The sequence below is a fragment of the Pelodiscus sinensis genome, chromosome 1, assembly GCF_052426305.1.
Source record: "Pelodiscus sinensis isolate ZL-2025 chromosome 1, ASM5242630v1, whole genome shotgun sequence".
Classification (NCBI taxonomy): domain Eukaryota; kingdom Metazoa; phylum Chordata; order Testudines; family Trionychidae; genus Pelodiscus; species Pelodiscus sinensis.
The window spans coordinates 4,367,947-4,390,025 of NC_143052.1; the positions used below are offsets into that span (position 1 = coordinate 4,367,947).

The following is a 22,079-nucleotide window of genomic DNA, read 5'->3' on the forward strand; positions in this document are numbered from 1 at the left end:
ACACCTAGCGTGGATCACTGACCCAACAAGCCCCCACCTGTAACCACCATCAGATGGATTTGAACCTGGGACTTCAGTGTCGGCGCCTCTACAGCTTGAGCTATACAGCCAGCTAGTTCTCAGCCGAGGCTGTCGAGCTCCCTCGTTCTTCTCTCTCACTGTACGTGATCTAAGTGCCGTTGCATGGGACCATGACACACACTAGGTGTGTGGGATACCTTTCTGGGAGCAAGTGTATTCCTAGGCATTATCAACACAGACCCATCGCAACGGCCTCCTCACAACTTTTATTTTTTAAACCAACTTCCAGTCTCTTCCTATTTCTGACGGTGTTTCCTTTACACACAGACTTGAGGGGTTGTTTTTTTCTAAATTCCTTTTAAAAAAAACACCTTTCCTCCTGCCCTGCAGATGTCTCTGCCTTTCTTTGCAGCCAAGAAAACACCAAGCCACTAACGGACTGTAGAAAGGAAGAGTGAAACTGACTATAAAGCACCGTAAAACGCCATGAAGCAAAATGCAAAGGCAGAGACAATTCGGTTTTCTGCAAATGTCTCCCAAGCTTACTAATCCTCTGTGCTACTTGCAAGGCTCAGAAGTGCTAAGTTTTCTGACAGTCTTCTTGAAAAATCAAATCTTTATCCCTTTCCACGATTTTTTTTAAAAGGAGGCGGAAGGAGTAGAACACTACTCACTGACTCCATATTCTTGAGTTTCACCTACATCTTGATTGTGACTTGACCGTATTCAGTAGCTGGGTGATATGGTAACAAGTTCTTATTTACTACCCCTTCCCCCCCCACACACACCTATTAATTAAACATGAATAATGATCCTGCAAGAACAGACAGACTCCACACCCACACAGCACTGCTCCCAGGTCGGAACGGGAATTAACCATTCAGAACCACATCGTTCTAGCTGGCAACAGCGCATCAAGCACTGGAGAGAGAGAAAAAAAACCCCACAAGCGCCAGGACACCCTATACGATCACAGGAGGGCTCACACTAGCCTTCAGAAAACCAAATGTGCAAAAAACAAGCGGCCTTACCTTGCGTCGGTTCCTTGAACGGAAAGAGAGAAGAGACAGCCCACGATTTATTGGAAGCCCATGGAGGTCTAGCTTTGAATTGAGTGTCAGAGAGGGGAATTTGAAACTTGGGCTGGGGTTTTTGTTCTCACTTCGGCCTGTGAAATAAAAATAAGAGAGACACTTCCTCAAATCATCAGAAATAGAAAGGGGTTTCCGGTGACAAAGCGCAAAAACTCCATAACTTTGGGAGAAGGAGTGTAAACAACCGGACGAAGCCTGAAACAGCCCCCTTGTTCGTATCACAAGCGAGCCCCGGAGACCGTGAGCAGGAACCTGCAGCGTCAGGTGCCGTGTGGGCAGAGACAGCCTTAGCCGTGGAAATCTTGCCCTACCGGAAGCTCGGTTCAAAGGAAAGGCAACCAAACCCCAGACAGGCAGGTGTGGGACCTAGCATTAAGCCTCTTGTTTCACCTGTGACTCAACTCTGTAGAAATACCGAGGTAGAGAGAGGGAACCAGGATGAGTTGTTTTGCAGATGACTTCCGATCGTTGTAATAAAAATGTGTGTCCGTTTCAGAACCCGGGGGCACCTAGAGGGTGATGCCTAGGAGCAAGGAAACCTTGTTAATTTCCTACCCTGCTCTCCTAGGCTGTGTCACCCACGGGAGAACCATGCTGTAGAGCAGGCGTCTCCAACCCTTTTCTGCTTGAGATCACTTTTTGAATTTACGTGCACTCCAAGATCTCCCTGAAACTCAAATACCCTGGTCCCGTCACCTTGGTGCCTCTTCTCCGAGACGCACCCCCTGCTCACTCCATCCTCCCTCCCAATAGGCTGGGGCAAGGGGTCTGGGTGCAGGCTCTGGCCTTGGATTAAGGGATCTGGAGTGTGAGAGGGACTCGGAGCTGCAGGCAGCTGGGGTGCTGCAGGGGGTTCTCGGTGCAGGCTCTGGGCGTTTGGATGCAGGGTGCTCGGGGCTAGGGATGCAGGACTAGGGGTAGGGGTGGGCGCTGGCTGAGCACTGCTTATCACAGGTGGCTCCTGGGTGGTGGGGCAGTGGGGCTAAGGTAGGCTCACCCCTGCCCTGGCCCTGCGCCGTTCCCAAAAGCAGCCAGCAAACTCCATCCTGTTGTGCCCCCTCTCTGCTCTGTGGAGATAGGATACAGGGTGGGAGGGGGGTACCTTGACATCAGCACCCTCCTGCCCCTCCCCTGCTCTGCACAGCAAGCAGAAGGCTCCTAGGGGAACAGCTCCAAGGCAAAGGACAGGAGAGGTGTAGCAGGTGGGAGTGGGGGGAGGCAGCTGAAATGCCAGCACTTGATAGCCCCTTGGCCAAACCAGTCAGGGGCTCCTAGATCGACCGGTAGATCCCGATCGACTGGCTGGTGACCCCTGCAGCCGAACCTTGTCGGACTGGGCCGCAAAGTTCTGCAGGACTCTAGGCACCACCCGGCGAGATGACAATATGGCCACGCCGCTCAGACATTGGGGGGGAGGGTGTATTTAGACAACGCGACACACATTTCAGCAACTCCAGGAATGTCCTTCTTCGGGCGTCTGCACACGTAGGCAGGGCTCTTGCCAGAAGCACCCGCATTCGAACACCTACCCCCCCCCCCCCCACGGGCCCGTTCCTCGGCTATTCTGCACAGGCCTGGCCCGCCCCCTTCCCGGCTGCTGTTCGGGCGTGGGTTTTGAAAGGCCCGGGTAAGTACGCTGGGAAATGGCAGACTCAGCATTCTGACCCGGCTTCCGCAGCTCCGCCCTGCCTGGCTCAGGGCGTCAGGAGGGGAACTCCCCTTGCGCCTCTCAGCAGCCGTATTCAGATGGGGAGTTTATTACGACCAGGCGACCTGGGCTCAGGGAGGGAGAGTTAATTCTTCCCTTGGTCACTGGTCCAGGAGCACCCTCTTGGCTAGTGTTTTGCCTCTGGCAAGAGCCAGAAATTACTGCTTGGGAGAAAGGTAACCCCCCCGCCCCCATCACAGTCTGTGCAGCAGTCGGATATGGCACACAGAGGCGGAGAGGCCGGGGGAATAAACCAGTTAGCTTTTGCCTCAGTTGTCAGCAGTTGTGCGGCCTCCTAGCACTCTGCTATTCGCCCTCCATCTCTCTCTCCCGCTAACATGGGCCTGCTCTGTGCCCTTCTCCCCAACAGGTGCAGCTCGGAGGAGCAGCCTGCTCCGTCTCTGCTGCACTTCAACGGCAGCAGGAAACTTTTGTTCTTTAGTCCCCATCTGTCATGGGGGGGGGGGATCCTGTAGTTTGTGCACAAGGCGTTTGTGCGTCCACACAACCCTGCAGAGAGAGAATGCGTGTGCATACACACAACTCTGCAGAGTAGGCATGGACGCAGCCCAGCACAGAGAGGGGTGCATGTACACACAACCCTGCAGAGAGAATGCATGTGCATACACACAACTCTGCAGAGTAGGCATGTAGGCAGCCCCACAGAGTGCATGTGCATACACGCAACCCTGCAGAGAGAGAACGTGTGCGTACCCACAACCCTGCAGAGAGAGAACGTGTGCGTACCCACAACCCTGCAGAGAGAGAACGTGTGCGTACACACAACCCTGCAGAGCAGGCATGGACGCGGCCCTGCCCAGAGAGGGGTGTGCGTACACACAGCCCTGCAGAGAATGCATGTGCATACACACAACTCTGCAGAGAGAATGCATGTGCGTACACACCGCCCTGCAGAGAGAATGCATGTGCGTACACACAACTGGGCACAGCGGCAGGTACGCGGCCCTGCAGGGAGACGGTGCATGTGCGCGCCTGGCAGCGGAGCGTGCTGGCGAGGAAGCAGTCGGCCTGAGGACGAGCCCATCGGCAAAGCTTGTGTTTCCAGCGGCACCCAGCGATCAACCCGCCTGTGCCGCCCGCGCCTCGCTTGGGAAAACAACACTGGCCCAGCCAAGAGCCTGCGCTAATGACACCGGGGGCGGGGGCCGGGCACCAGCGCCCCCCAGCCCGGGCCCCGCCTGCTTTCAGCTGCTGGCTCCCCGGGGGGCGGTCCAGGTCCTGGGAACTTGTCACGACGGTAAGGAGGCGGCCTTCCCCGGGCACCTGTGCCTGCCCCCCACCTGTCGGTGCTGCCCCAGCAGGAGAGGGGCCGGAGCGGGGCTGGGGTGCAGGGGCCGGCGCAGGGGCTGGGGTGCAGGGGCCGGAGCAGGGGCTGGGGCGCAGGGGTCGGAGCAGGGGCTGGGGCGCAGGGCAGGGGCGCAGGGGCCGAAGCGGAGCAGGGGTCGGAGCGGGGCAGGGGCGCAGAGCAGGGGCGCAGGGGTCGGAGCGGAGCAGGGGCGCAGAGCAGGGGCGCAGGGGTCGGAGCGGGACAGGGGCGCAGGGCAGGGGCTCAGGGGTCGGAGCGGAGCAGGGGCGCAGGGCAGGGGCGCAGGGGTCGGAGCGGAGCAGGGGCGCAGGGGTCGGAGCGGAGCAGGGGCGCAGAGCAGGGGCGCAGGGAGCGGAGCAGGGGCGCAGGGGTCGGAGCGGAGCAGGGGCGCAGGGGTCGGAGCGGAGCAGGGGCGCAGGGCAGGGGCGCAGGGGTCGGAGCGGGGCAGGGGCGCAGAGAGCGAAGCAGGGGCCGGCGCAGCGCTGGGGCGCTCGGGGGAAGGAGTCCCGGCGGGTTAGGGGCCGGGGCCCGGACTCACCCTGCGCTGCGCTGCTGCCCGGGGCCGCTGTCAGCCGGGCCGACTCCTGGCTCCGGCAGCCGCCGCCGCCCAGCACTTCCGCGTGCGCAGCCCCGCACCGCCCCCGCGGCTCAGCCGGCACCTCCCTGCCGGCCCGCACCTGTGCCAGCCCCTGCGCCCCTCGCCTGCCCAGGCCCAGCCCCGCACCTGTGCCAGCCCCTGCGCCCCTCGCCTGCCCGGGCCCAGCCCCGCACCTGTGCCAGCCCCTGCGCCCCTCGCCTGCCCGGGCCCAGCCCCGCACCTGTGCCAGCCCCTGCGCCCCTCGCCTGCCCGGGCCCAGCCCCGCACCTGTGCCAGTCTCTCCCAGGGTATCCTGCCCTGGGCCGCCTGTTGATTTAGCCAGAGAGCTGCTAACCCCGCACCGCCCAGTGCGGTTGAATTGGATTGACTGTCACTGAGACCTGAGTTTCAGCTGGGTGGGGCAGTCACAGCCCACCCCCCCCCCCCACCCGCACCCCCTGGGCAGCCCATCCACTCCTGCCCTCCAGTCTCTTGTGTAACCTCGTTGTATGCCTGGGTATTGTCTCGCCAGCCCTCCCAGCCAGCTACCTGGGGACCAAGAGAGCTGCGCCTTTTCAATTGGGTTGAGAACCGCTGTGCTGCAGCATAGCACAGGGGGTGCTGGGGGGGTGCTTTGCTTTGGAGAAATTCAGCTGCGATCCCTTCTCCTGGCTGGTGAAATGAACCCGTCAATCTCTTCTTAATCATAGAATCATAGAATCCGAGGACGATACCCCTCTGCTGGCCGTCCAGTACACGCTACGGATCTGGGGTAGCGATGGGAAGGGTTAACCGGTGGGGCTGGAGCAGCTCTCTGCCTGCAGCAGTCAAGGGGGCTGCCCAGCCACCGCAGATGGGTTGCTCCAGCGTCCCAGCCGGAGCAGCCTTTGTCCGTATTGAGCCCATGGCAGGAGGTAAGGGGGGGCATTCTGGCCCAGCAGCAGGGAGAGTGGGGGGCCGCTCCAGCCAGTTGGGAGAGGGCCCGTTTCCCCCCTTTAATCGGTTAACTGATTAAACAATATGCCAATTAAGTGGGATTTTACTTCCCCACTCTAGGGCTCAGTAGAGAATGGAATTAAACCAATGTATTTATTCCATCATGTCTTCTTTCCACACTTTTTGTCCCTTGGAACGTACTCCTTTTAAAGCACAAACTGGAGCTCAAGTTTAACCAACAAAACAAAATTCTGATGTGCACAGTTTAAAATAGTCTAGCCTCTCGCCAAAAAGTCTGGGGTAAGAAATAGTTTTCTTAGCTGAAGCATTTTTTTAAACTGCTCACCAAGCGTATGTCTACACTTGCACCCTAGTTCGAACCAGGGATGCAAATGTAGGCATTCGAAATAGTCGATGAAGCGGGGATTTAAATATCCCGCGTTTCATTAGCATGATTTTGCCGGCGCATTACTCCGATCAACAGCTGTTTCGAAAGTGAAAGTGCGCGCCGGGACGCGTTAGTTCGAACCAAACTCCTTGGTTCGAACTCCTCATTTTTTGAGGAGTAACATTAGTTCAAACCAAGGGGTTTGGTTCGAACTAATGCGTCCCGGCGCGCACTTTCACTTTCGAAACAGCTGTTGATCGGAGTAACGCGCCGGCGAGATCAATGCTAATGAAACGCGGGATATTTAAATCCCCGCCTCATCGTCTATTTCGAATGCCTACATTTGCATCCCTGGTTCGAACTAGGGTGCAAGTATAGATATATCTTAAGCGCCTCCAGTCACCAGCTTCGAGGAAAGCCAGTTTCAAATTCCAGAGCAGGGAGAAGTGATTTCAAGATGGTGTTCCCCCATTCTTCCTGCTGGCATTGTAGTAGCAGCTATAGTTAGGTTGTCTGGACAGTGTTTCCACACCAAGCCGCTGTTGTCAGTCACTTGTAAATATCTGACGGCAAAAGGTTCCAGAGAAATGTGAAATATTCGTTTACTTGATTTTATCTGCTTCACCTGCATTGGCAAGGCCGACCAGGAATGCTATTTGATAAAAGGCTGGGATTTAGCCTGGGGATCTCTGACAGTACCTGAGCTGTTCCAACAGGACTGTGTCAATGAATGTAGTCATCAGACCCATTCCAGATGTGAGCTAGACACACAAAGAAAAGGCCTCCTGCACAAGCTGCGTGTTTCTCGTTCCCCCATAGAGATGTTAGAAATATTAGACTGACACAGTCACAGAGTTTCAGCACAGCTTTTTCAAAGGTTGGATTTAACATAGCTATTGGCTGGGTGACATGGCTGAGTTCTGTTCCTCGCTCTGCCCTTGACGTGCTGTGTCACTTCTCCTTAACATTTCCTCAATTGTCAAATGGGGGTGATGCAATGCATTCTGAGAATCACAGATTTTAACACCAGACAAGACCGCTAATCTGACATGGCTGCAGAATTTCATGCTGTGATTCCTGTATCTGGACCAATAACTTGTGGTTGAACTAGACAGAACATTTTAATCTTGATTGAATGACTCTGAAGTGTCTAGTATTTGTTTATTATTATGATTATTTAATAAAGCAGTGACATGTTTATTGAGTTTGTTGGCACGAAGTGGCATGTAAGCAGTGGAAAATTAGTGGGGTGGCGGATCAGACTTATGACAAGTGATGTTAATATTCAAAAAGCTTTACAAACTGTTAAAACACAAATTGTCAACATCATGTCAAAACCTATCAACTAAACATCTCTAAGTCACACCGGTTTACTGTTCCTATGCTAGTCCATTAGTAACGAGCCGCATTCCAAATTCTAAATCATTGGATCTTGACCATAGCAAGTTCTCAAGCGCATTTTTCATCCATTGGCTAGCTGTATATTTCTTTTATTAGCGATGGAAATTTTGTTGTCAGTTTGGGTGTGCACAGGGAAACAGGTTTAGCAATATCAAACAATGAAAATGAAATGCTTCTACACCTAGGAGTAATGAATTAAAAGTTACAGGATACAAGTTACAAGGTTTGGAGCAGGGGTGGGGAACCTTTTTTGGGTCAGTGCCACTGTCCCACAGATATAGCGGGGGCTGCACGCAACTGAGGAACCAAAAAAAAAAAAACCAACCACCCACTCTCCCAATACTGGAGGGAGCCCTGAGCCTCGGGCCAGATCCAGGCAAGCCGGGAGCTGCATCTGGCCCCCAGGTCTTAGGTTCCCCACCCCTGGCCTACAGGTCTGGAGACCTCTGATATAGCCATTAGTCTAGGGGTACATATATACCATGCATACATGTAGCCAACCTGGTTGGGGGTCTGTGACAGGACTAAAAATAGTTCACTTCATGAAGAGTGTTGCCTATGGCATATCCCTTTTCTGATTTTGGTCCTGATTGGCAGTCCAACTTCTAGTTGGCCCCCTATTTTAGTTTATCTGGTTATTGACACCTGGGCTATGTCTACACTGGCATGATTTTCCGGAAATGCTTTTAATGGAAAAGTTTTCCGTTAAAAGCATTTTCAGAAAAGCGCATCTAGATTGGCAGGACACTTTTCCGGAAAAGCACTTTTTCCAGAAAAGCGTCCGTGGCCAATCTAGACGCGCTTTTCCGCAAAAAAGCCCCGATCGTCATTTTGGCGATCGGGGCTTTTTTGCGGCAAACACTACTGTGCTGTCTACACTGGCCCTTTTCCGGAACAGTTTTCCGGAAAAAGACTTTTGCCCGAACAGGAGCAGCATAGTTTTTCCGGAAAAGCACTGATGATTTTACATTAGATCGTCAGTGCTTTTCCGGAAATTCAAGTGGCCAGTGTAGACAGCTGGCAAGTTTTTCGGAAAAGTGGCTGATTTTCCGGAATAACTTGCCAGTGTAGACACAGCCCTGGGGTATGTAGATTCTGGACTTGGAGTCTAAGCTGACATCAGTTAATGGTAACATCCCCACTGACTTCTGTGGCGCACGGACTTAACACGTAGTTCAAGCATGACAATTTCTTGAGGACAGCTCCCCTGGTGCTGGGCCTGCCCCACATCACAGAGGAGGCACCATAGTTCCAGGCCTCATGTCAATCTAGCATGGGGGGGATGGGCTCTGCAAAGGTCAGTGCTGTTGCACATGCTGGGGGAAGTGTGCACACCCCCATCCACTTCCCGGCCAGAGAGGATAACAACCTGCTATTGCTAGTAGCTGCTTCCGCAGCCCAGTGAGCTAGGCTGTGCTGAGGGAGCCAGGCTGCAGTGGCCCCCAAGTCCTCAGGCTGGGCCCCCTCCCTGCTAGCCCTGCACCCCCCCCCCCGTTCTGGCCCCTTCCTCCTAGCCCTGCACCACCACCCCCGTTCTGGCCCCTCCCTCTTATCCCTGCCCCCCCCCCCCGTTCTGGCCCCTTCCTCCTAGCCCTGCTCCTCCCCCCCCCCCCCCGTTCTGGCCCCTCCATCCTAGCCCTGCTCCCCCCCCCCCCGTTCTGGCCCCTCCCTCCTAGCCCTGCTCCCCCCCCCCCCGTTCTGGCCCCTCCCTCCTAGCCCTGCACCACCACTCCCCCCCCCCGTTCTGGCCCCTCCATCCTAGCCCTGCTTCCCCCCCCCCGTTCTGGCCCCTCCCTCTTATCCCTGCCCCCCCCGTTCTGGCCCCTTCCTCCTAGCCCTGCTCCCCCCCCCATTGTGGCCCCGCCCTCCTAGCCCTGCTCCCCCCCCCATTCTGGCCCCGCCCTCCTAGCCCTGCTCCCCCCCCATTCTGGCCCCGCCCTCCTAGCCCTGCTCCCCCCCCCCCATTCTGGCCCCGCCCTCCTAGCCCTGCTCCCCCCCATTCTGGCCCCGCCCTCTTAGCCCTGCTCCCCCGTTCTGGCCCCTCCCTCCTAGCTCTGCACCCCGCCCCCTCTGTCCTAGGAAACTGCTCCTCTCTCAGGCCCCGCCCAATGCGGAGCCGCGTACCCACAATGCACTTGGGCCCCCGCTCAGCGCCGCAAGGGGAGGCGGAGGGATTGGCCTCCCCCGATATCTCTGGGCCGCCGGCGAGGGTCCTGCGGTCCCTTTAACGCCTGGCCCCGCCCCTCCGCTTTCCTTCGCTCCCATTGGCTCGCCTGCTGAGCTCGCTCCGCCCCCTCCCCCAACCCAGCGACTGGCCGTTGGGGGTTGGTCAGTGGGGCCCGCCTGCCGCGAGCGCGTGTAGCCGTTGGGCGCGGCCGGCAGCTTCGCGCGGCCGTTACCTGCCAGCCCCGCCCCCCAGCCAGCGGCGACAAGGACAACCCGGCCCCGCCCCTCAGCGCCAAATGCCCCGCCCACCCCCATAGGCCGCGGGGCCCGAAAGCGCCAGACCGCCAGGCCCCGCCCCCTAGACAGCCCCGTCTCCCCCAGACAGGCCCCTCCCCCCAACTCCAGCCCCTCCCCTCCCCACAGACAGGCCCCTTCCCCCCCCAACTCCAGCCCCTCCCCACCCCACAGACAGGCCCCTCCCCCCAACTCCAGCCCCTCCCCTCCCCACAGACAGGCCCCTTCCCCCCCCAACTCCAGCCCCTCCCCACCCCACAGACAGGCCCCTCCCCCCAACTCCAGCCCCTCCCCACCCCACAGACAGGCCCCTTCCCCCAACTCCAGCCCCTCCCCACCCCAGCCCCCCCCTCCCCAGACAGGCCCCTTCCCCCCCCCCAACTCCAGCACCTCCCCTCCCCACAGACAGGCCCCTTCCCCCCCCAACTCCAGCCCCTCCCCTCCCCACAGACAGGCCCCCTTCCCCCCCCAACTCCAGCCCCTCCCCTCCCCACAGACAGGCCCCTCCCCCCAACTCCAGCCCCTCCCCACCCCACAGACAGGCCCCTTCCCCCCCAACTCCAGCCCCTCCCCACCCCACAGACAGGCCCCTTCCCCCAACTCCAGCCCCTCCCCTCCCCACAGACAGGCCCCTTCCCCCCCCAACTCCAGCCCCTCCCCACCCCACCCCACAGACAGGCCGCTCCCCCCAACTCCAGCCCCTCCCCACCCCACAGACAGGCCCCTCCCCCAACTCCAGCCCCTCCCCACCCCACAGACAGGCCCCTTCCCCCCCCAACTCCAGCCCCTCCCCTCCCCACAGACAGGCTCCTCCCCTCCCCACAGACAGGCCCTTCCCCCCAACTCCAGCCCCTCCCCTCACCACCCCACAGACAGGCCCCTTCCCCCCCAACTCCAGCCCCTCCCCACAGACAGGCCCTTCCCCCCAACTCCAGCCCCTCCCCTCACCACCCCACAGACAGGCCCCTTCCCCCCCCAACTCCAGCCCCTCCCCTCCCCACAGACAGGCCCCTTCCCCCCCAACTCCAGCCCCTCCCCTCCCCACAGACAGGCCCCTTCCCCCCCAACTCTAGCCCCTCCCCTCACCACCCCACAGACAGGCCCCTCCCCCCACAGGCAGCTCTGTCCCCTCCCCCCCCCACACACACCAATCTCTTTACTGCTTATTGCCCTAGGTAGCTCCAGCACCTCCCCCACCCCAGCCCACAGCGCAGACCCCTAGGCCTCCCAACTCCCTGCTTTTGCCCTTTTGGTACCCCAGGCTCTCAGCCTCAGCTCTCCTCCCCCTTCCCCCGCCCCAATTTCCTTGCTGCAGGTGCTTCCTCCTGTGCAAGACCCTGGTTATCATCCCCTGTCCCCATCAGTGGCCCAGTACAATCCCTGCTCCATGCTCTTCTGCTCTCCTGGGCAGCTACCAGAGACTTCCTGGGAGGAAAACGAGGCCAGGCCTGCCACATGGTACGTGCCCCAGGATTAACCTCCGCAGTCTTGATTTATGAACTTTTCCTATGCAGGGGGGAACGCTTTCATCTGAGCCTTTAAAATAGGCACCGCAAAGCGGGGACCCCCAGCTCCCTTCCTGGATCTTTGCCCTGTGGGGGTGATGGTGCAGCGCTCTTATGATTAGGCATGGGGTTTGTTTTCTGATTCCGATTCTTCCCCATTAGCTGGGGTCCAAGCAGATCCAAATAATCACAGTAAAATCCAGAATAAATCCAAATGTTGCCTGTTTTCTAGTGAAAACTCTTAGTCCGATATAGGCCTAGCCCCTTTGTCCTGGGCCTTTTCATGGTTCTAGGGGAGTCTGCAGTGGATTCAGGGTTACGGGAAAAGCAGGAGAGAGGCTATCTGGGGAGAGGGACTCTGCTCACAAAGTTCTGTGCACAGTAATGTCTAGTCCAAAATCCTTAATCTGAAATAACCAATCCTTCTTAGGAAATGGTAGCAGCTAAATTTGGAAAAAGAGAATAAGGCAGAGGCTGCGACCTCTCTTATTGAATCACTTAACCTAACCGATGAAACAGGATTTTACATCCCTACCCCACAGCCCTAAGTGCACTTCTCCTATCTACCCCACTTGGAGTAGCTGCCTCCTGTCCCCCTCCCATAGGGCACTATAAATCTTAAAACCCTGCCCTCCTCTCCCCATCCCATTACCTGGTAGGGGAGGGGGCTCTGTTGTGGGCAACATCTCCATCTCTGTTGGAGCTATTGGAGAATTGTGTCCAGTTCTGGGCACCACATTTCAAGAAAGATGTGGAGAAATTGGAGAAGGTCCAGAGAAGCGCAACAAGAATGATTAAAGGTCTAGAAAACATGACCTATGAGGGAAGGCTGAAGGAATTGGGCTTGTTTAGTTTGGAAAAGAGAAGACTGAGAGGGGACATGATAGAGGTTTTCAGGTATCTAAAAGGGTGTCACAGGGAAGAGGGGGTAAAATTGTCCTCCTTGGCCTCTGAGGATAGGACGAGAAGCAATGGGCTTAAACTGCAGCAGGGGAGGTTTAGGTTGGAGATTAGGAAAAGCTTCCTACCTGTCAGAGTGGTTAAGCACTGGAATCAATTGCCTAGGAGGGTTGTGGAATCTCCATCACTGGGGATATTTAAGGGTAGGTTAGACAGACACCTGTCAGGGATGGTCTAGACAGTGCTTGGTCCTGCTGTGAGGGCAGGGGACTGGATTTGATAATCTCTCGAGGTCCCTTTCAATTCTAGTATTCTGTGTTTCTATGATTCTGTCCTTTCCCAGATTGTGAGTGGAAGCTGCCTGGAAGAGTGCAGCAGCTAGGCTGTATGGCTGGAAGAGCAGCAGCTCTGGCCCTGCTGTTTGCTGGCCCCTTGCCCTTCCTGCCCTCAGAGTGGGGGGCAGGCATGTGATGCTTTATGTCCTCCCTCTCCCTCCATGTATCACTACTGTGTTCATGTGCCTCTGACCTCATTAGTACTGATGATGGCAGCCTTCATGGGGCCCATTCTGTTTAAGTGAGAAGTCGCAACAAATCCCATCCATTCCGCGACTGAACATCAGTCCGAGAGCTCCTGGCTCTTTGTCAGAGCAGCAACTCAACAAATCTAAGCACGTAGATCACCTCCTCACCAGTGATGAAGATTTTGCAGTAAGCACCACGGGGATGGGCCCTCCCTGACAGGCTCTCAGCTGACAGCTTTGTGTGGGATGCGCAAGGTAGACCAGAATCCACCTCTCTCGGCCATAGCTGCATTTTTGTAGTTCGAAAAGCAGTTTGTGTTAGCAGATTGAGTAACTACAGTGTGACTCAGATACATGGGAGAAGCATGGTTGAGTAAGGAGGAACCTTTTCAATACAGCTGCTGACGCCAACCTCAAACTTTCCTTCCGGTTTTCATGAATTATCATGGTGATTTCTCTTCCACATTGTACATAATGACAGCATCTTTCATCGTGCCTAGTGGAAGATGGAATGTAATTAGCAATGCATAGCTGGCCTTCTAGCTAGATAATCAAGACTTGCAAGCATAAAACATCATAGACTAATATTCACATCAGTCATGTTTTCACATTTCAACTCCGCACCTTTTACTTTCATGTGTAATTGATCATTAAACCAGATTGTTTATTTGTTAGCGAAAGACCCGTTCTGGTGAGAGTATGAACTATATAATGTACTTGCCACCCTTGCAAAGCATACTTGAAATGATTAAAATCATCTTGAATATTGCAGGTTTAATAGCTTATTGGTCGGCCTTCACTATGGTTTTATGTCTTTGACATCCAATATGGCCGTTTTCATGCAGGAGGATTTCAAAGAACGTTATGGACCATCAAAATAGCAATTGTTGCATGACTTCCACACGTTGAAACCCAGCTGCCTCTGTGATGGAACGCAGCATCACTAAGCGATAGTAGAGGGCAGCAGCTAAATAAGAACACCATATCCAGATGAAACTGCACAGACACGTTAGGAAATCAAAATGTGAGAGTAGAGAGGGCTCTGACTTTTGACACCTCCTTCTGTATTTCAGGACACTGATGCACTGAGCAGTCCTTGGGACAGTTCTTCTTCTTCCAGTTGCGAGGAGAAGCCATATGGAAGGCTAGCAGGGGCAGAACTCTTGGTAAGATTTTAGTTGCAGTGCTGGACTTTAATTGGGGCTCAGTGATGAAGTCTTTCATTCATGAATTATTTGGAACCCCAAGCATAAGGGGTTACTTCAGTGATTTTAAAGAAACAAGGGGATAAAGCACAGTGAGCTTTTGTGGACTGGAGAACGTGAAGTAGGTGGCAGGGAGGCTAGAGAAGAAGAGGAGGTTGGTATGGGAAGTAAAAGCCTGGACATGAGTTCTTTAGCTGTAGAGCTAGAGAGGTTATGGAGGAAGAGATGGCAAGATTTGGCTGTGACTTGTATCCATGGGGAAAGGAGAGGGGAGAGAAAAGAAACTCCAAAGTTATGAGCCTGAATGAAGGGGAGGATGGTGATGCTGCCCACCATTCTTATAGAGACTGGGGAATGGAGAGGATTTTGAAGGGACAGTCAGAGGCAGAGGATTTGGCCATAGTAAATTCAAGCTCATCAAAACGCTTCACAGACACTGAACCTCTCAAGATATCAGCGAGTGAGGACTATCTGCTCCGTTATAGATTGAGGAACTAGTGCATGGTGAAGGAAGTTCTTTGCTCAAGCTTTACAGTGAGCAAGAAGCAGAACTCCGCTTTCCCAGGTCCAATGCCACCTAAGGCCATGAGATCAATTTTCTGAACTTTTGGAGCAGTGATATGGGCTGTCTTGTGGCTTCTAGTCTCATCACGGATGTGTTGGGAGTCCCATAACCCAGGGGCCTTAAAAATGGACAGGATACCAAAACCTAGGAAATGTGCACTAAAGATCAATGCTTGATTGATTCCAGGAGATGGGTGATGTTTAGGAAGATTTAGGGCCTCTGCAGAAGCTCCAGGTGTCAAAAGTTGGCCCATAGGTGAGGGCAGAGGGGAGTCTAAACTGTGTAATGTATAGAACTTCATTTAAATGTCATAAGTACCTGCACTCCCCATATGGCCCGACATACATGTTCTTTCCTTGCCTGTGTCTCCAGCCAGCAACGTAGCTCAAAGGCGCGCCTTGTTTTATATTGGTGTCTTCACCTTGTGATGCAAACTCTTGGGTTACCCTAACATCCTGCATCTTTCCCAAGGCTGGTGCTACCGAGTCCTTGTGCAGTCAGGAAGAGGAGGGCTGTAAGAAGCAGCAAAACCATCAGGGGGCTGGAGCAGGCGTTCCCCAGAAGGAGGGGTAGGTCTGCTCTGTTGTGTTATATTAGATGAACTATATGGGCCCAAAGAATCAGAGGTGTTAAAACGACCCACTGACTGGCCAATATTAAGTAGTTTTAAACCAGAGCTGGAGATTGGTGTACGGCGATTTCAGCCTGCCTAGTACCATGACAAACGTCATTAAACGTCCTTAGACTCTTTAGGCGCTCTGCCGCTGAGGGTACATCTAGATTACACGCTTCTTTCAAAAGAACTTTTTTGAAAGAATCTTTTGAAAAAGCTTCTTTTGAGAGAGATCATCTAGACAGCCACAACTTTTTTGGAAAAAGCGATCCGCTTTTTCGAAAGTGAGCACCTAGGCAATCTGGATGTTCTCTTTCGAAAAAGCCCTGTTTGCGTTCAAGAACACCTTTTCTTGAAAGAGCTCTTTCGAAAAAAGGCATTCTTCCTCATAAAATGAGGTTTACCACTGTCAGGGGTGGCCCGTGAGCCTAGGCGAGCTAGGCAGCTGCCTAGGGTGCCGCTGGCCCGGGCGCCCCATGATGACGTCACAACCATCGACAGCCGTGCAGGTAGGGGCACCAATTGTGCCACCCCGCCTAGGGTGCCAGCTGCTGCAGCCGGCCTCAGACCGCTCCTAACCGCTGTCAAAAAAACCTCCATGTTCTTTCAATTTAATTTCGAAAGAACGCAGTGACAGTCTAGATGCAGGTGAATTTTTTTTTTCTTTCTCAAAAAATGGCCACTGTAGTCTAGACACAGCCTGAGCTTTTCATCAGCCTTACTGAAAGCTAAGGCAAAATATTTGTTTACATGTTGGACCAGGCCTAGATTGCCTTTAATCTCCACCCCATCCTCAGTGGTCCCACTTCTTTCCTTGTTTTCTTTTTATTTATTTAGCTCTAGTGTACGACCTTTTGCTATTGGTTTTAATTTTCTTTGCAAGGTCCGACTATTTGGCCTTTGGCAGTTCTCACTTCACCCCTACACTTTTTGACAGAGGGGCCGACTTTCAGTGTTCTCCAGGAGTGCTCTACCCATTCTCTGCCCTGAGGCCCCACCCTTGCTCTGCATCTTCCTGCCCACACTCCACACCCTTCCCACACCTGCCTCACCTCCTCCCTAGGCTCAGCCCACCTTTGCTCTATGTTTTCCCACTCCTGCTCCTCATCTCCTTCCTGCCTGTCTTTGAACAGCTGATTGGGTTCAGGCAGGAGGTGCTGGGAGGGAGAGAAGCAGATTGGCGGAGTCCTCCAAATAGTTGTTCAGTGGGTGGCTGGTGGGAACCCCTCGGAGTCGGCGCCAGTGCTTTCTGACCTCCAAAAAGTAGCATTGTTTGTTGACGCCTCCCATCTTCCATTCCTTGTAGGCTTTCTGCTTTCTCTTAATCACCAGTTTGAGATGCTTGGACTGCAGTCCTTCCCTACAATTGCTTCCCCTTGCGTGGGATGCCGGCAGAGTTTCTGCAACTTTGACTTAAAGCAGGAGTGGAAAATCTTTTTTGGGTCAGGGACCACTGACCACAGACAGATCTGTCAGGGGGGAGCCACACACAAGTGAGAAACAGGGGGGAAAAAACCTTCACTGACGTGGCCCCTGACTGAGAAGGAGAAAGATACTCCCCATATTTTCCTTACACAGCAGAGCCTTGGGGGGCCTTGGCGGGGGCACCATTGTGGGCTCCCCAGTACTTGAGGGGAGCCCTGAACCTCAGGGGATGGATCCAAACAAGCTGGGGACCACATGCAGCCCCCAAGCCTGAGGTTTTCCACCCTTGACTTAAAGTAATTCCAGTCCGCCTCCACATTCAGATCTTTGAGATCCTCAGTCCAGTCCACTTCCTGAACTAATTCCCTTTTTTTTTTTAATTTACCCCTTTGCAATCAAGGACCCTAGATGCAGCTGTTTATCCTTCCATTTACCTTAAACTGAATTGGCTCATGCTCACTCGAACCAGGGTTGTCCCCTACACCTAGTTCTTCTGGGAGGTCCTCACTACTCAACAATACCAAATCCAAAATGGGATCACCTCTTGTTTGGATCACTGATCGGTGAAGACATCTGTCAGCTCTCGCATCCAGGAAAATCTGGGCCCTACTGCAATTAGTAACACTGGTCCTCCAGTCTGTTTCTGGGAAATTAGTCTCCCACAATCACACAATTCCCGATAGTATTTATTTCATTAAAATATTAACAAGGTGTCTTTTAGATCCTGGCGGTCTGTAGCATCCCCCCAGCAGTATCCCAGGAGCCACTGGTAGCTTTGTTTACTAAAGTGACTTTGAGCCAAATAGACTCTTATCATTCCATCACTTCTAATTTTTTTACAGTTCTCCTTATCATTAATATGCCCTGTCACTCTGCCACCTTTATCTTTATTTCTGTCTTTCCTGATCAGCACATGGCCTTCCATGTCCTTCCATTGTGACTACATTCCACCATGTTTTTGATTAGGGATGTAATAGTGTGGTCAATTAACCGATTAACTGATAAGCAAAAGCGTATAGGTTAATGCTGTAGACTACATGCACTCCCGCCCCATCCCCCAAGTAGTTTTCTTAGCAAGCTGGCCAGGAGCCCAGCTCACTCCTGGCTTGTGACGGGTCTGGGACCTACCCCGCTGCAGCTCTGCATTTAAAATGTATTAGGAGCCGGCAGGCAGGCAGTCCGGCTCAGTCCTGGCTCATGCTTGGTCCAGGACCTACCCCTGCTATGGCTCTACATTTGAAGTGTATTAGGAGCTGCATGGGCCGGGTCCGGGAGCTCAGATGTCCACTAGACAGGGGCTGCTGCCACCCCCCACTACTGCCTCTTTATCAGAGGCAGCAGCACCGGGCGACAGGTAGCCAGTCCACAAGGGGAGCTGGTTTTTAAACTGGCTCCCCTGGCGGACCAGCTCCTGTTTGGCACCCGCACTGCTGTCTCTGATCCAGAGGCTGCAGTGCAGAGTGGCAGGGGGCCCCTCAGGAATGAGGCCGGAGTTCACTGGCTGCCAGCCCTGCCCCCGGGTATTATAGAATAGTTAAGTAACCAATAAGAATTCATGAGGTTACTCGACTATTCAGTTAACCGATATTTAACATCCCTATTTCTGATATCCCTGTAGTAACTGGTTTCACTTCCTGCATCAGGCATTCTAGTTCCTCCATTTTCTTACCCACTCTGTAAATGTTCATTAACCTTTTTACCATAGAACTCACAATTAGGGTAAGTGTGAAGGTCCAGTTATCACAACAGTTCTCCTCTGGGGAGCTGTGGGAACCGACAGAGCCATAAACCCAGCCTTTTTCAAGGGGCTGAGTGGGGATCAGCTGGAGATGGTGCAAGGACTGCACCATAAGATATATGAAATGTTTCATGGCAAACTAGCACTCAGTCAGTATGTGGGTTGGACGACAGCATCACAGCACCAAATAGAGAAAGCTTCTCTTTGAAGGATCATCAGATGCTTGTGTTCCAAATTATCAGTACATGGCCAACAGTCTTAGATTTTTTTACATGGCCACAAAATCCAGATAGTTGATTCCCTCCCCCTCCTTTCCAGTTCAAATATCTTCTTAATCTGTGCAAAACACAGTAAGGAGATCACAGGTTTCCTGACTGGCTTGCAGACATCACAAATAGCTTAGGCTTGGATTTTAACCCCGGGAGGTGGGGGGAAGACATCCTCTGCATGCATGTGGCCCTTTATTTTCCTCATTAGACCTTTCATCTCTACAGTTCATGGACGAATATTGCTTTCACCCACTCCCAAGTGTCCAGAGCCCCTGCTGAGGGCGAGATCCATCATCAGGCACCGAGGAGAAAGGTGGCAAGCGGACAAGTGGACCAGAAGAACCCTCTGTTTGAGGATTTTGAGGGAACTCTGATAGGTAACGTCCTCAGAAGTATCCTGAAGATGAGGTGCTAGGGTGCCGTTGAGGGCCTGTTTGAGACTATCAGAGGCCATCTGCCAGCTGCGAGGGCAGGTTGTCATTACTGGCTTGTATTCTGACTGGCCTGGAAAACCGGTCACTTGTGCTGTAGTCACTTGGCGTTGTCTTCCCAGTGCAGCGTATTTGAGAGGGGAAGCGGAAGAGCTGGCAGGGACTCTGAACGTATGGTGGAGCTGGAGCTAACTGCCCGTCTGAAGCCCTGTGTACACATTCAGCTGGCTAGCCCTTCATGCTCCTGGCATGGTACTTCAACTAGTGCATCACAGCTGGCACAGGGATGTCTGCCAGTGCCAGCAACTCCCTCCATGGCTCCAGTGTCGACATACCTTGTGAGGCCATCAGTCCTGCACCTTGCTTCCCACAGAGGGTGCAGCAGAGCAAAGTACTGTGATTCTGTCAGCCATGGCCTGTAGGGCGCTCTCCTTCCCCGAAAGCCCCTCTGCTTGAAGCCAGTGTTAAAAGAGCTCGTATTTGTATGGAGACAGTTTAAAAAATAATATACAAATTGTATATCCATGAATTTGGCCAGCTCCCCGCCAATCTGATGGGCTAGCACAGAGCACATTTGAATAATTGGCACTTACAGATGACTTCTGCATCAGAGACACACACAAGCCCCCTGCCTTCAGTGCTGTTTTATACTGTGCTGATTTCAGCCTCCAGCATATTCCCACTTGGTAATCACCTTCCCACACATCGCATGAGATTAGCACATTTCAGTCCAACTGTCCAGTGTACTGGGTCTGAGTAGAATCCCAGCCGTCAAACAGTAGAGGATGTTCTAGCTAAGGGCTCAGGAGTGGTGGGATAGATTGGTAGAGCAGCATAGGGATGGAAGAACAGAAGGGCCATGGACCATAGAAGAGCTGTGTGCTTGGGGAGCCCGGGACTGGCATAACTCCTTGATTTAGAAAAATATGATTCTGTTCTATTCAAAACCCTTTACTCTGACCATCTCTGTGGCCTTTGAGTGCCTGCGCTTTATGGTTTGCTTCTTGTGCCTGTTTTCCTTCATTTCTCTTAGATCAAGACCTCAAAGATGCTAAAGCTCACCCACATCCCGTGAAGAATCCGAGAGCCTTTGTTTACCAGCCCAGCTCAACAGAACATGCCCAAGGTAAATAAACACACGGATACCCACCCAGATGCCTGACGATCTAAGGGATGGTTCTGCCTGAAGACCTGCTCCAAGAACCAGAACCTCTGTACTGGGTAAAAATATTCCAGGTCTGCTTTTCTGTACAGGAGCTTTCAGTATGCTGGATTCTCTTGCGGAAACTTGTTAAAATTATCAGAGGGATGGCCCTGTTAGTCTGTATGCGCAAAAACAACAACGAGTCCTTTGGCACCTTAAAGACTAACATTTATTTGTGCATGAGCTTTTACAGGCAAAGACCCACTTCATCAGATGCCTCTGACAGCTGAAGTGGATTTTTGCCAACAAAAGCTTATGCCCAAACAAATCTGTTAGTCTTTAAGGTGCCACAGGACTCCTTGGTGTTAAAATTGGAGATTATCAAACTTCCAAGCTGGAACAAGAGGGCTGCATCTACACTGGCATGATTTTGCGCAAATACTTTTTACGGAAAAGATTTTCTGTTAAAAGTATTGGTGCAAGAGAGCATCCACACTGGCATGTGGTTTTGCGCAAAAGCATCCGTGCCAGTGTAGACGCTCTCTTGCGCAAGAAAGCTCTGATGGCCATTTTAGCCATCGGGCTTTCTTGCGCAAGGAATTCATGTTGCCTATCTACACTGGCCTCTTGCACAAGAACAGTTGCGCACGAGGGCTTATTCCTGAGCGGGAGCATCATAGTTCTTGCGCAAGAAGCACTGATTTCACACACTAGAACGTCAGTGTTCTTGTGCAAGAACTCCCTGCCAGTGTAGACAGGCAGCATGTTTTTGCGCAAAAGCGGCTGCTTTGGCGCAAGATCGTGCCAATGTAGACACAGCCAAGGGGTGCATTTAGAGCGGAGTAGTAAGTGTGTTCTTCTGCAAGCAACTAGGCCGCTTTGAAATGTGCCTAGCGTTGGTAAGGTATGAATAAGACCACATAGGGAAACTGCATTTCCGCATTGTCCGAAACAGTGGACTCAGGAATTGTCCCTGGACAGAGACAAGCTAGCAACGACCATCCTGCCTGAGTTTAAAAATCATGTAGAAGTTGAGATTGATGCTGAACGGCAGATACAGTGAACTGGCCACTTGGTATCCTGGCTGCTTCTCAGTTTCCAAATGACTGTGTGCTGACCCTTTCCCAGGTCTCAAGCATGGGCTGTGAAGAGGGGTCAGAAAAGGTGGGGGGCTTAATTAATAAAGGAAGAGGGGTCAGAAAAGGCGGGGGGCTTAATTTGTGAATGCTGCCAGTGCCCATTGCCAGAGCATCCAGGAGAAATGTACAGCTGTCCCTCTTCCTCTGTGAGCACCACTCAGTCCCAGAAAGATGCACAGATCAGATAGAGGCCATTCAGAGTACAGAGAAACTGGAGACAGGGCTGGAGGGATTGATGTGTGAGGAAAAGCTGTGAGGACTAGATGTGTCCAACTTTCCTGGGCCATGCCTAAGGGGTGGGGATGGAAATACAATTCTAAAAGTACCGGACAGTTGAATTTCTCCTAGAGAGTGAGGGGAATGGCTTATGGTGGTACCTGGCACTAGAACAGGATGGGCAAAGGGGCCTCCGCGAGCCGGATCTGGCCCGCCAAGTGGGTGGATCCAGCCACTCCCCCATCCCCAGGCCAATCAGGGCCTGGGAGCAGGAGGGGAGTGAAATCTCTCGCTCCCTGGTCCTGCTCCTGCCCTGCAAGCACCGGGCACCCCTTGTAGGGCGGGGGCAGGGAGCAAGAGACTTTGTGTGCTCCTCCTGCCCCCAGACCCTGATTGGCCTGGGGGGTGGGAGGAAGCTCTCGAATTCTCCTCCTGCCCTGCAAGGTGGCGGGTGCCTAGAGGGAGCTGCCAGTTGTTCGGAACAGCTGGCAGTT

General features: G+C 53.5%; 2 protein-coding genes across 7 annotated transcripts in view; one reads left to right on the forward strand and one right to left on the reverse strand.

Annotated features, from left to right (window-relative positions):
• The window catches only part of IRF5 (interferon regulatory factor 5), a 41,424-nt gene extending 36,578 nt beyond the window's left edge, over positions 1-4,846 (reverse strand). For all 3 annotated transcript variants that reach the window (XM_089777916.1, XM_089777922.1, XM_089777918.1), the window contains exons 1-2: positions 4,689-4,846; positions 1,053-1,189 (exon numbers count right to left, since the gene is read on the reverse strand). The gene's annotated coding sequence lies outside the window, so the exon portion shown is untranslated. The remainder of the gene's footprint in view (positions 1-1,052; positions 1,190-4,688) is intronic.
• LOC102453769 (uncharacterized) overlaps positions 3,748-22,079 on the forward strand; it is a 34,345-nt gene continuing 16,013 nt past the window's right edge. Inside the window, exons 1-5 of one of the 4 annotated variants that reach the window (XM_075924847.2) lie at positions 3,748-4,081; positions 13,914-14,006; positions 15,082-15,179; positions 18,881-19,032; positions 20,120-20,212. In XM_075924847.2, the coding sequence (XP_075780962.2) occupies positions 3,971-4,081; positions 13,914-14,006; positions 15,082-15,179; positions 18,881-19,032; positions 20,120-20,212 (547 nt within the window). In that variant the 5' untranslated portion in view covers positions 3,748-3,970. Of the gene's footprint in view, positions 4,082-11,037; positions 11,371-13,913; positions 14,007-15,081; positions 15,180-18,880; positions 19,033-20,119; positions 20,213-22,079 lie in introns of those variants that run through there. The other 3 variants (XM_075924835.2, XM_075924839.2, XM_075924858.2) reach the window with 3 other exon arrangements.